This window comes from Carettochelys insculpta, chromosome 4 (assembly GCF_033958435.1).
Source record: "Carettochelys insculpta isolate YL-2023 chromosome 4, ASM3395843v1, whole genome shotgun sequence".
NCBI classification, from domain to species: Eukaryota; Metazoa; Chordata; order Testudines; family Carettochelyidae; genus Carettochelys; species Carettochelys insculpta.
The window spans coordinates 30,624,074-30,637,440 of NC_134140.1; the positions used below are offsets into that span (position 1 = coordinate 30,624,074).

Consider the following 13,367-nt stretch of genomic DNA (forward strand, 5'->3'; position numbering starts at 1 on the left):
TCGAAGCTACAACAAATTGCATTGCATCCCATTTTATATAGAGGATTAATCAAATAAGTCTTGGCATAATGAAACATTATTTATATACTTCAATTAACAGGCTTGGCAAACGGAGGGTTATCATTCGTAGTTTACAAACAATTCTGGTAGCTGTGACAGTAGTGACATTTAGAAAAAGAGGGATCACAGCAAGCACCACGGGAAAGTCATTTGATACAGCTTAGGTGTCAGCTGCATTCAGGAGCCAAGTAATTTTTGTCATGCTACGTCCTTTTCACAGTTTAATTTTTTGAAATAATCCATACAAGTGAATTATATATCTAAATTTCACCCATCTGATTATTGTGAAGAAATTGGTGTCATCTGAGTATTTAAAACAAGAAACAATTAAACCCTCTGATGTAACATTAGTCGTACACTAGATATAGAATTACATTCGGCCGAAACAAGCACAACTGCATTACCGTGTAATGAATTTGTTCTTCACAACCATTTCAGGATGTTGTTGTAGCAAATCTACACCTTGGGCTTGATTTTAAACTGTACCTCTGAAGTTTTAAAATACAATAAGATTTTAAACGGTATATTTGGAATAACAAGCATTTTATCACCTATGGATTTCTGAGCATCAGCAAATGTGAAACTCTTCTAATTACATCAGGGAGGCCTTGGAGATGATTTCTTGAAACTACTAGGATGCCCAACTGCTTTAAAAAGACCATGTTTGCCTTGGCTTCTGCGTTGAGTTTTGTGTCTTTTCTCTTGATTGTTGTTGCGATGGGGACCCAAAAGTGGATGACTGCCAAAATCCTTTGTAAAACAGGAGCTGATTTGGTGAATGCCACAGATCCAGAGCTAGTCAAGTTCATTGGAGATATTTACTACGGACTCTTTCGAGGAGGCAAAATACGACAGTGTGGTTTGGGTGGGCGTCGTTCCAAATTCACAAGTAAGTAAAGTCTTGGTTGACTATACAGAATAGTATATAAATAAATTCTAAAAGCATTGTAAATCTTTTTGTTTGTAGTACCTGTCAATTAGAATAGGAATAGTTGTGGAACTCACTTCTATGGCTCATTTTACTTGTGACTTTTTTGGTTTTGATATATGAATGAGATATTTTCAAAATAAATACAGGGTATTTTTTACTTACTTTCTGTGGTACAACTATGTATTGCTGAAGAAGCAAGATGAGAAATATTCCTCCATTACTATGGGAGGGACTGAGAGATTCCTCTGAATTCTGTGCTAGGGCCTGTGCATCTGTACCATCCCAGGAAGAGCTCTGGGAAGGAACAGTACCACAGAGACACCCCTCCCAATCAGAAATCTCTTGGGGCTTCTGTTTTCCATGGGGTAGAGGGAAGTTTGAAAGGTAGGCATAACAAACACTGCCCCCACCCTACACACACTGTTGCATTCAGGCAGCTCCAAAGGCTCCAGCATAGGGAGTAGATCCATGACTCTGCTTGCTTCTTGCTTGTCCCTGCTTCCACAATGCCTAACTATGGGAAGAAGGGTGTATTGGCATACAGCCTCTGCTCATTTACCTGCCCATGCCTGAGCTCAGTATCTGGGTGGGTGCAGCATAATTGCTCAGGGGAATGGAGGATATCTATTGAGCCCCCTGCTCAACCAGGTGAGGCTAGTCTAGGGTTTCCCAGCCTATGGGTCAGGACCCAAGCAGTGATCGTGATTATATTTCAGAAGGGTCGCTGGCTGGGTGGCTATTAAGAAGACACTCATACTTCTGAAGTTTCCTCAACTTTTTCATTGGATTAACAGCCATCAGTCAGTTAAGCCAATCAATTAAATTGAGAACCATTTCAGCTACAGCATAGAGAACTGCATACTTGAGGAGCAGTACCCAGCTCTGGTAAGGTGGGAGTCTGAGTCTGAGGTTAGGAAGGAGGGTAGGCACAGCTGACCAGTCTTCTGGCTTCCAGCCTTTGCTGGAGATGGAGTTACCCCAGATGGGTTCCTGCAGCTAGTGCTGCTGAAGGGGCTCTGTCCCACAAGGCTTCCAGCCATGGGTGGTCTGGGTCTCCTCTCTGGTCCTAACTGGGTTTCCTGCACCTGGCTCTGCTGGCTGGGGCTCTGCCCTAGCTGGCTTCCAGCAGAAGGGGTTGGGGTTCCCTCTGCACCCAGGCAACTGGCACAGCTTGCCAGAGCTCTATACCGCAGTTGGCTTCTAGCCGCAGGGGTCCCTGTGCCTCCCCTAGCTCCTTCCAGCCTGTGAGTGACTCCTAGCCCCTGAGACACCTTTAGCCCCCTTCAGCACCTGAGTGAAATTTAATGTGGGTAAGTGTAAGGTAATGCATGTTGGAAAAAATAACCCAAATTACACGTACTACATGATGGGGTCAAATTTAGCTATGACAGATCAGGAAAGGGATCTTGGAGTTATAGTGGATAGTTCTCTGAAGACATCCACGCAGTGTGCAGCGGCAGTTAGTAAGGCAAATAGGATGTTAGGAATTATTAAAACAGGGATCGATAATAAGACAAAAGATATCATACTTCCCCTATATAAAACTATGGTACGCCCACATCTTGAGTACTGCGTGCAGATGTGGTCTCCTCACCTCAAAAAAGATATATTGGCATTAGAAAAGGTTCAGAAAAGGGCAACTAAGATGATTAGGGGCTTGGAACGGGTCCCATATAGGGAGAGGCTAGAGAGACTGGGACTTTTCAGTTTGGAAAAGAGGCGATTGAGGGGCGATATGATAGAGGTATATAAAATCATGAATGGTGTGGAGGAAGTGAATATAGAAAAATTATTTACCTTTTCCCATAATACAAGAACTAGGGGACACCAAATGAAATTGATGGGTAGTAGGTTCAAAACTAATAAAAGGAAATTTTTCTTCACACAGCGCACAGTCAACCTGTGGAACTCCTTGCCCGAGGAGGCTGTGAAGGCCAGGACTCTATTAGGGTTTAAAAAAGAGCTTGATAAATTTTTGCAGGTTAGGTCCATAAATGGCTATTAGCCAGGGATAAAGTATGGTGCCCCTAGCCTTCAGAACAAGGGCAAGAGATGGATGGCAGGAGATAAATCACTTGATCATTGTCTTCTGTTCTCCTTCTCTGGGGCACCTGGCATTGGCCACCGTCGGCAGATGGGATGCTGGGCTGGATGGACCTTTGGTCTGACCCAGTATGGCCATTCTTATGTTCTTATGTTCTTATGACTCCCCTAGCCCTTGAGTGTGAGGTTTAAACTGGGGGGAGCAGTTTGGGGATGTGTCTTTCCACTACTATGACTGGCTAACTATAGTAAATGTAGTGTTATTATTTTATTAATATTTCCCTTTTTCTACGAAATAACTGTTCTGAATATATTTACAAGAGAGATCACAATTCTATATTCTTGCCTCAGGTGTGAAATTAGCTAGTTATGGCTCTGCCCTCCCCTCCCCCTCATTTTTTGAATTGCATTGGGTCACCAAGTTTTCCTGAATTGTCAAAATGGGTCCCTGTCTGGAAAAGGTTGGGAACCTCTTGCAACCTTTAATAAACAGACACTCTCATTGGTTGTTATGCAATGTGAAGGGGAGTGTTATAATTGCATAATGACAACAGGAGTGCATGGAGGCTTATGCTCAAAGGGCTTGGTCCTGCAATGCTTAGCAAACAAAATTCCAGATGAAAACAATAGGACTCTTATCTGCAAGATCAGGCCCTCGCGAACAGAGAAACTACATGGCAAAGTTCTGTAAATGAATACTGTATCAAAATTTCTCTTGCCAAAAATTGTAGAATTATGAGGTCTTTAGAGTTAGATGCTGTGGCCTAAGGCCTGGCCTCCCTTTCACAGACTGTCTATGCTGGGTGTAGAGAGGTAGCAGGGACTCCAGAGCCATTTTGCCAGTGTGCAGCATACACAGATAGAAATCCTTTGGGAACCACACTTAATAAGGGCCCTCACTTCTGTTGCTTAGCTATAGTACCAAACACCTGCACTCACTCACGTGCCCCCCCCGCTCACCCAGCAGCCTCAGAGTACTATAGGGTGCTTTATCTTCCCTTTGATAAAGAGGCACCGGAGCTCTGTGCATCCCCTTCTCCTATGCAAATCTGCAGGCTCAGTTGGAATTTTGCTTTCTATGTTTTGTCCTTGTGACCTGTCCCCTAACAAACTGCTTTGTATTAATGTTCCCAGAATCACACGGACAGAAGGCTGTACCAGGATTATTCTCTAATAACAAAAGATGCTAGTTTGTCTCTACCCTGCTCAGGCAACCTCCTACCATGCCCTCTCTCTCTTCCCCTCCGTTGGCCCTTGAGCTCCAATTTACAGCAAAGCCTGGCACTGTGGTGATTACCTTTTAGTTTTTAACCCAGTTAACCACACAAAAATTGAATAATGGAAGCATAGTTATACTTGAGGATAAGGATATGCTTGAGGAGCACTGAATTTTCCAGAGCAATCCAGTCTTCTAGTAATATGGAGGCCTGAGCATTTCAGAGAAATGGAAGAGTTGCAAGGCATTGTGCATATGTTACATCACATAGGCTACGTCTACACTAGCCAAAAACTTCGAAATGGCCATGCAAATGGCCATTTTGAAGTTTACTAATGAAGCACTGAAATACATATTCAGTGCCTCATTAGCATGCGGGCAGCCGCTGCACTTTGAAATTGACGTGGCTCGTCTAGACGGAGCTCCTTTTGGAAAGGACCCGGGCTACTTCGAAGTCCCCTTATTCCTATGAGCAGATGGGAATAAGGGGACTTCAAAGTAGCTGGGATCCTTTCGAAAAGGAGCCCCGTCTGGACGAGCCACGCCAATTTTGAAGTGCTGCGGCCGGCCGCATGCTAATGAGGTGCTGAATATGTATTTCAGCGCTTCATTAGTAAACTTCGAAATGGCCATTTGCATGGCCATTTCGGAGTTTTTGGCTAGTGTAGACACAGCCATATAAAACTGAAGGCCTGAAGGGGAAGCTAAAATGGTCAAAGATATGCTATCTCCTAGAAGGACCTTCAGAAGTCTGAGTCCATGTCCCCTCCCCATAGGGCCTGTCACTGTCCCTAGCAGGTTGTTTTTTTAAATCTAGGGGGGAGGGATGGCTCAGTGGTTTGAGCATTAGCCTGCTAAACCCTGGGTCATGAGCTCACTCCTTGAGGAGGGATTGGGGTAGATAGATGTCAGTGATGGTACTTGGGCCTGCCAAGAGAGTAGGGGACCAGACAAGGTCCCTTCCAGTTCTAGGAGATGGGCAAATAATTGTGATGTAATTGGAGATACCCAAGACCCCTCAATAGCCCCCTCCAGGACTGAACTCATCACTCCACATTTAGTAGGTGACTGCTCAAGCCACTGAGCTATCAGCCTATGCTTAGAGAGCCCTTCTAGATGGATTCTGGTGAACATCTTAATTTTGTAGCCCCTGACCAGAGAATGGTTGTTCCTTTTGCCTCATTGAGGCCCCTGGAGAAAGTAGGAACAAGCGGGGATAGGGTCTGTGGCTGGGCATGGGGGTGGGGGGGCAGTGACTACACACAGATTAAAGATAGCATAAGGACCTGGAAGTGGCAGGGAATTGGGATTATCTGGGCAAAGGGTCTGAGAGGAAGGGGGAGCAGGACTGGGAAGGGATTAAGCTTTGAGGGGCAGGGCAAATGAGATGAGAAATTTCAAAGGGGACTGACCAAGTGAGGTGAATGAGACTAGGATGATGAGTCAGGGAAGCAGATAAAAGGCACTGGATGGGACTGGCCACCTGTCCCGTTTTGGCCAGGACAGTCCCGTATTTAAGGCAACTGTCCCAAGGTTTTTGTTGAAATAGCCCATTACCCCTGTTTTCAGCGCCAGTGCTCCCCCTGCTGGGCAGCCGCAGTCAGTGCTGCTGAGGCAGTCTCCTGTCTGTTGGCAGGAAACGGCTGGGTAGCCAGTGGCCAGCAGGTGGCGCCAGCAGGCAGGGTTCAGGTCAGACGCACAGGAAGCCAGTAAGGAGAGGCTGCCTGTGTGTGATGTAGGATTAGGGTGTGGGGGGTGTCATCCCCCCATGTGCAACCTAAAGCAGTATTTCTCAATAGGCGGTGTGGAGTCTGCCAGCCCTTTCAGGCTGTTGGGCTGAAGCCCCAGTCCCTGGCACTGTGCCCCCCCACAGCCCTTGAAGCTGCAAGCTTCAGAGCTGAATGCCTAAGTTGGTTGAATGCCACAGGGTTGAGGGCAGGAAGTGAGGGCTGAAGCCCTGATCCCTGGTGTGCCCGTCCCCACAGGCTGAAGACCTACTCCACAGTGCATCATTCCTCCCCAACCCCCAGGCTGGACCTGCAATCCATAACAGACTCCTTCCCCTTGGCTGAAGCCCTGGTTCCTGCTGTTCCCCCCTCTCTCCTGCCAATTAAGCTGGGAGCTGTGGGACTGAATGCCTGAGCCCTGGCAGCCCTTTTGTCACCCCCCCCACCCCCCCAAAAAAAAAACTTAAGTAAAACCACAGTGCAGGGCCAGGGACAGACCCACACCTCCTCTGACCGGTTCCCAGCTTGCTTTTCTCACATAGCCCGTAAAAGTTGTGGGGGGGCGACTCAGCTCTGTAGCTGGCAGAGCCCCGAGAGAGCAGGGGCTGCAGGGGAGCTCTCCTGGCATACAGACTCTAGTTACCCTGTCCCAGGCCCCAAGCTATCCCCTGCCCACACACAATCTCTAGCTACACCTGCCTGCATCATGAGCTATTCTCTGTCCCCACAGCCCCTAGTTACCCCTTCCTGGTGCCATTAGCCATGCTTTGTCCACGCACTGCTTCTAGCTATCCCCTTCCTGCACCCTGGTCTACCCACTCGCTGCATATAGCCCCAAGCTACCCTCTGCCTGCACCCTGAGCTAGCTGCCTATATACACACAGCCCCTAGCTATCCTTCCCTGAGCTGCCCACACGCATCCCCTAACTAGCTGCTGCCAACACACATCTCACAGCAATCTCCTCTTTCCACACCCTGAGCTACCCCTCCCTGCACTCTGGCTGTTTTCAAACTTTTTAGCTGAGCCTCCCCCCATCCCCCAAAACTAAGCTAGGCTGGGTGTGCTGCTGGCAGGAATGGGGTGGAGGTGGTGCTGCCTCCCTGGTCCTGCCATATGGAACTGGCTTGATCCTGCTGGGCCCTGCCCCAAAACAGAAGTCACACTACACCTATATCTGTGATCATCCCTCAGCTCAAACCCTCATGGCCTCTCTCCCTTGATGGGCCCTGGAGCTTTTAAATCATGTTGGGAGCAGGGCCTCTCACAGGCCCAGAGAGGCCGGGGCCACTCCCAGCTTTTGAGGGTCCCCATCAGAATACAAATAATGATAAAAGATACATGAAAACAAAATAAAGTTCCAAAAAAGACTGAGACAGAAGTGTATTTTTTTAACCTAACATATGCTCTTCTAGCCTATCAAATGCCAAAACATTAACAGGTATCTAAATGTGAGGCCCCCTTTGAGCTTTAGGTCAAGGTCAAATGGTGCTTCATCTGCCACCCTCCTCCTCCCCCCACCAGTTGGTCCTGGTTGGGCAGGGGGTGCTACAGCATTTTGACTGATTCCCATTGAACTTGCTTCAACTTGAGCAATTTTACCAGGTGTGCTGTATTCATCATAGGGAATATGGTCACCTTGGACTGGACTGGGACAGACAGGACAGTAGGGGTCATCCTTAAGGAGAAAGGGCATAAGTCTGTACCCATGGGAGCACAGAACAAGGCAGGGGTCCTACGGAAAAAAAATATGACCTTGTAGTTAAAGACTTTATTATAATGTGTACATATATGGCAAAAAAGCAACCTTCACTGTGGTTTTTTCTAACTTTTGCACACTGGACTTTGCAACCTTATCAGTGTTCTTTCAACTACTTTTTGTGGTCTCAAGACAGAAGTAACTTATTCATTAGCACTACCTGTTGTGACTGTAGTAGCATCTCTAGCCTGCTAAAGACAGCCTGATTCATAGTAAAATCACCTAAGCTCAGAACCTGATTCAGCAAGGCATTACTTAATCACAACTGAATCACACATTTAGCCGTTGTATAAGGACAGCACAGATATATAATAGCTTTATAGTTGCTGTTAAACTTCATCGCCTCACAGAAAGAATTACCATTTTCCAGGAGGAATGAGTTCATGGCATCAAGTTTGGATCTGTGCCTTTCTATGCCACAGCAGTGACACGACTGTGTTTAGCACACTAACTCAATGACAGCTTCTGAGAATGTATGTACTTGAGCTGAGGGCCGTGTTCCCTGTAAGCTGAATGTTTGGGCTACCACCCAGGAGAGATTCAGGTGCTGCCCGGCTGGCTAGAAGAGCACCACAGCAGGCCACAACTGGCACTGTGAGCTTCAACTTGTGGTGCACAACTGCACGTCTTGGTGCACATAACAAAATATATTATGCCCATGGATGGGAAAAAATTAGAGGGAACATTGACTTGGGGATCACATCCCCAGCTTACACCATAGACATACCTATATCTCAATTTCCTCAAAATTCCAGGGACTCCAGAGTCAGAATTCTGCTCCTCTGATGTAGTGAGCACATAAATTCACCTTTTGTGTACTATCACACGTGTATCTACCCCTGTTGATTCCTCTGTAAATAATGTTTTGTTAATGTATGTGTGAAAAGCAGTTTCTAGCATCAGTACAATCTGCATCCTGCAATTTTTGTACACTGAATAACTGAGTATTTGTTTCTTGACAGTCTTCCCTCATCTGGTGAAAAAGCTGAATGCAGGCCTTCATGTGATGATTTTAATCTTCCTTTGTGTGGCCACTTCCTTTGCACTGGTCAGTTTTGGATTCTGCATTCTCAATGCAATAAAAGTTCCATACCGAGCTATTAAAGGTCCTGCAGGTATATACCTGTGGAATTTACTTGCAGGTAAAATAGTTTTACTACCAACCTCATTTGAATAAAATGGTAAAAATAAATATGTACAAAAATGAGAACATTGCCCCTTTGCCATATGCAAATTTCTCATTGTTTTATAAACTTGTGTGAAAAAATTAGCACTGAATTCTTCTGTGTTAGAATAAACCCACTGGAAGGCATTTCAGGCTTCAGCATAATGTAGATTGTTTGTTTGATATGAACAGGGAATTCACATACATACTCTTAATATTCTATACAAGAAAACTGTAAAAGAAACAGAACATTGATGCAAAGCTTGGTAACATAGCTGATAAGGGCCCCAGTTCAGGAAAGCACTTATGCACATTCTCAAATCCATTCTTAATCAGAATAGCACTTGATTATGTGTTTAACTGCATGGATGTGCTTAAATTTTGCTTTTCCGTATCATGGCCAAAATGTCTAACTTGTTTTATTTTCATTCTGTTGAAGGGAGCTTTGCAGCACTGGCAGTCGCTAGCTTTGTAGCTGCTGTTAAACTTCATCGCCTCACAGAACGAATTGCCAATTTCCAGGAAAACGTCTTTCAGTTTGTAATTTTGGAGGAACAGTATGAAAGTTCTATTTGGCTTTGTGTGGCTAGTGCTACATCTCATGTGGTAAATTTGTTACTAATAGCCATAAGTAGAGTTCGCTTCCCTGAATTCAAGACTAAAACAGAAGAGGCCACTGTTACACCAGAAGATATCATGTACTGACAACCTTCACCTACGTAAAATTAGTTCTACAAAGTGAACTCTCATGGCTAGAACAGCTCCTTAGTTCTGCAACTTTTGAACTGGATGGGAATTGTTGCTGTCATGGACAGTAAAGCTGCTTCTTGCAGAAATGCAGTGTGTTTTAGAAGCCAATTGTCAGTATAAGCAATTAATATTCACTGTATGGAAAACAAACTGCAGAAACCTCATGACTGCAAAACTAACCAATATGACCAGTAATAAAATTACTTTCTAAAAGTTTTCATCTTAAATATTTTACACATAGGACTGCCAATGTGATGGAGAGGGAAGGAGTGACTTCCCTGAGACCCGGTCATTTAAATGGGCCTTGAGCTCATGGCTCCGGCTGCGAAGGCTGCAGTACCTGCTGGAGCCCCACTCTCTTTAAACCACTGCCAGATCCCTGGATGGCACAGGCTGGGCAGCACTGAAGTTTTGCTGGAGAAAACTAGTTCTCAGCCCTGCTGCTTCTATCAAAGTGGCTCTAAAAGTACGATTAGGAGCCATTGTGTAAATCAGAGTAGAGAAAATGGCTCAGATGATTGATTTGGCCTAAAAACCACTTCCTGGTCACCAGTTCAAATTCAGCCAATGTCACACAAAAGTTGATGCAACAGTTTGCGGTATTAGTCCAAAATGATATAGCTTACAGGTAGTTCATGGCTATCACCCTAGAACACTGTAGAACTATTTGCACTGTGAGTAGTGCGATCAGCTATCATTTTCACCTGATGGCTGGGAAGTGTGTTGGTAGTTTTTGTGATACATGCACTTGTCTACCAGGAACAAAACTCAGACCACACTAACAGCTAACACCATTAGAGAAAGAAACCTGAAGTGAACTGATTTGCAGGTTGAATTAACCTCTCACCCCACAAAACAGAGATGAGACATGTGAGGCATGAGACAGGGCAGGGTGAAGGACACTTGCATTTTAATGTTCTGTGCTATAATATTCTGTAAAATCCAAATTCTGGTTACAGTTAATGGTGTGCAAATATAGACAAACTCCCCATTGATTTAAATGAGTTATTCTGGATTTAAATTGATGTAAATAACAGAGTTTGACCCATAATCTCAGTTGATTCAGATGTTGAGGGTTATTTAACAGTTACTGCTTTTAAATATCCCTTATGTAATGTCCCTGTGACAGCTGGAAGTGGTGACCACCACACTGCCCAGAGGACGTTCCACCTCTCTGGCATGCTCTAAGTGCTGATTCAGTACAAAAGGAAGCAGGTGAACTCAGCCTGTGAGAGAAGTTGGAGAGGAAAGACAGGTGGTGGAAGTGCCTGCTGAGAACTAGCCACAAACTCTCTCAGCTGGACGTGGGGGCCTAGAGGACTTGATGAAGCATGCTGTGCTGAGGAAGCTGGAGATCTTGAGACTTTTTTGGACTGATACACCATCAATAGGGGGAAGCAACCCAGGGTGGATGATGGAACGGTGGCTCCCACCTGGGTGAGCTCAGTGGTTTCATTTGGATTCCCTGCTGAGACAGTGATGGATTATTCTGCCACTGTCTGGACCAGTGGTTGGCGAGCAAGAAGAGCCATTTTTTTTCAAACTCAGTAAAAAAAAATCAATAATGCAAGAGCCAAAATGCAAGTGAATAACACTTTATTAGCAACACAGATACAGTATCATATCCCACAATGCACTGCACATATTAAAGGGGAAATTATCCAATGTTTGGAGATCAGGTGTCATTTGCTATGTAGATATGAGTTCATGTTGGGCTTTTAAACGTCCAGTTTATCAAAAATAATCTGGAGGTGGGGTTTCTCTGTTTTTTTAAACTTTGCAATAATAGCATTGGGAGCCACAAAGAAGTCCTTAAAGAGCTGCATGCCGCTCTGGAGCCACAGGTTGCCGACCTTGGGTCTGGGCCCTGAGTTGGGAAATGGTACTTGAGTTGCCAGCCCCTTGGTTATAGTGTGCATAGCCTCTGGCTTGTAGGCCACATTTCCCTGCAGGGGAAGGGCCACTGTATAGTCTCTGGCCAGTAGGCTACTGGCTGTGGTGACTGGGAGGCCTTGTGGCCTGCCCTGTAGGATTAACTGGTGCCCCTGCATCTCTACCCCACCCCTACACATGCCCATATAGGCTGGGATGAGTAAACACTGCAACAGTCCCACTTGCTTATCCTTGCACTTTCAAATGATTTGTCATAAGAATTAATTCAGCTGTCAACAACACTTACTTTAGCTCCTAGATTTGCATTTAACTTTATACTCCCTAGACTATGATTAATACTTTTGTACTAGAATTAATCTACTCTTCTAGCTTAAAGCCCTCTTGGTGCCTTTACATATCACTAATATTTGCAAGTGATTTATATTAATAAGGTTATATATTCAATCACTAGTAGTCCTAACTATATGTCGCTTTGTTTTGCAGCAGACCTAATAGTCTGCAGCAACTATATATGGAACTGCTAGCTGTAGTGGGTTTTGGCACTAAATAGAGCAGAGGCTGAGCGCAGAGAGAATAGGGATTGGGAACATCATCACTGATTCCTACATGAACAGAATCAGTCCTTGGTGCTGAAATGAAATACTGCAGCTTTGCAAGATTAGCATTGTTGACTATAAACATAGAACTTGAGCCTGTTCCCACTGAAGCAAGGGCAAAGTTCACAATGAGGGGACTATGTCCAATGTATCAGGGGGTAGCAGATCAAAACAAAAAAAGCAGTTGAGTAGCACTTTGAAGACTAACAAAATGATTTATTAAGTGATGAGCTTTCATGGGACAGACCCACTTCTTCAGAGGTAGCTGAGTTAGTCTGTATCTTCAAAAACAAGAAGTCCTGTCACACATTATAGATTAACAGTAGAGGGGAGAAATAACTTGGTGGTTTGCACATTGGCCTGCTAAACCCAGGGTTGTGAGCTTCATCCCTAAGGGGGCCATTAAAGGATCTAGGTCAAATATATTAAAAAGGGTTGGTGCTTGGTCCTGCCGAAAGGGCAGGGGATTGGATGTGATGACCTCCTGAGGTCCCTTCTAGCTCTGAGATGTGATATTTTGGAGCACAAGTGTTCATGGGCAAAGACCTACTTCATCAGATGCATGAGTTGGGGGGGGGGGGGGTCCAGAGAAGGGTTTAAATATGTGGGCTTATGAAAAGGAGGAAGTCCCAGTCAAGAGGAGGACCAGAGTGACTGGATAGACCCAGTTACTCCTCTCCTGATGTTAACAAATCCACATTAACTGCTGATAACAGGCCACATCCTCCATGGCTCACCTGACCTGAGAGAGAATCTGGGTGAAGGAAATGGCTGTGACCTGGGACAGGGGCATGGGAAGGGGCCTGGGTTGGGGAGAAGATTCTGGCCTGAGGAAGGGAGTTGTGATTTGGGGCAGTAAGGGGTGCACGGGGTTTTCCCGAAGCCTTTTATATAGCCTCCTGCTGTATGCCTGAGAGTCCCAGCAGGGCAGCCCCAGAGGCAGTTCACCCCCCTCCCCCGGCATTAAACCACGCTGTATCCACTTGTCCTTACGCTCCCCTGATTTCAGGCACGCGGTAACGCCAGGGCTGACTTTGCAGCCTGCCCCACACTCTTCCCAGGTAGCTTCTAGGGGCGATTTTCTCTGCAAGCGACCCCGCGTACAACGCCCACCCTCCAAATCCCGCTGCTCCCCGCCCCCGGGCGGCGGGAGGTCAGAAACGGAGCGGGTCGCGGAGGCGCGCAGACTATCTCAGCCTCCCCCGGGAGCCAACACAGGGCCCACGGCC

General features: G+C 45.7%; 1 protein-coding gene across 1 annotated transcript; it reads left to right on the forward strand.

The window, feature by feature from the left end:
* The first annotated feature begins 471 nt into the window (after nt 1–471).
* CLRN2 (clarin 2) lies at nt 472–9,819 on the forward strand. The gene is made up of 3 exons (XM_074991748.1): nt 472–949; nt 8,697–8,876; nt 9,339–9,819. Exons 1-3 carry the CDS (start codon nt 697–699, stop codon nt 9,602–9,604), a joined length of 699 nt encoding a protein of 232 aa, XP_074847849.1. The 5' UTR covers nt 472–696; the 3' UTR covers nt 9,605–9,819.
* Nucleotides 9,820–13,367: the final 3,548 nt, after the last annotated feature.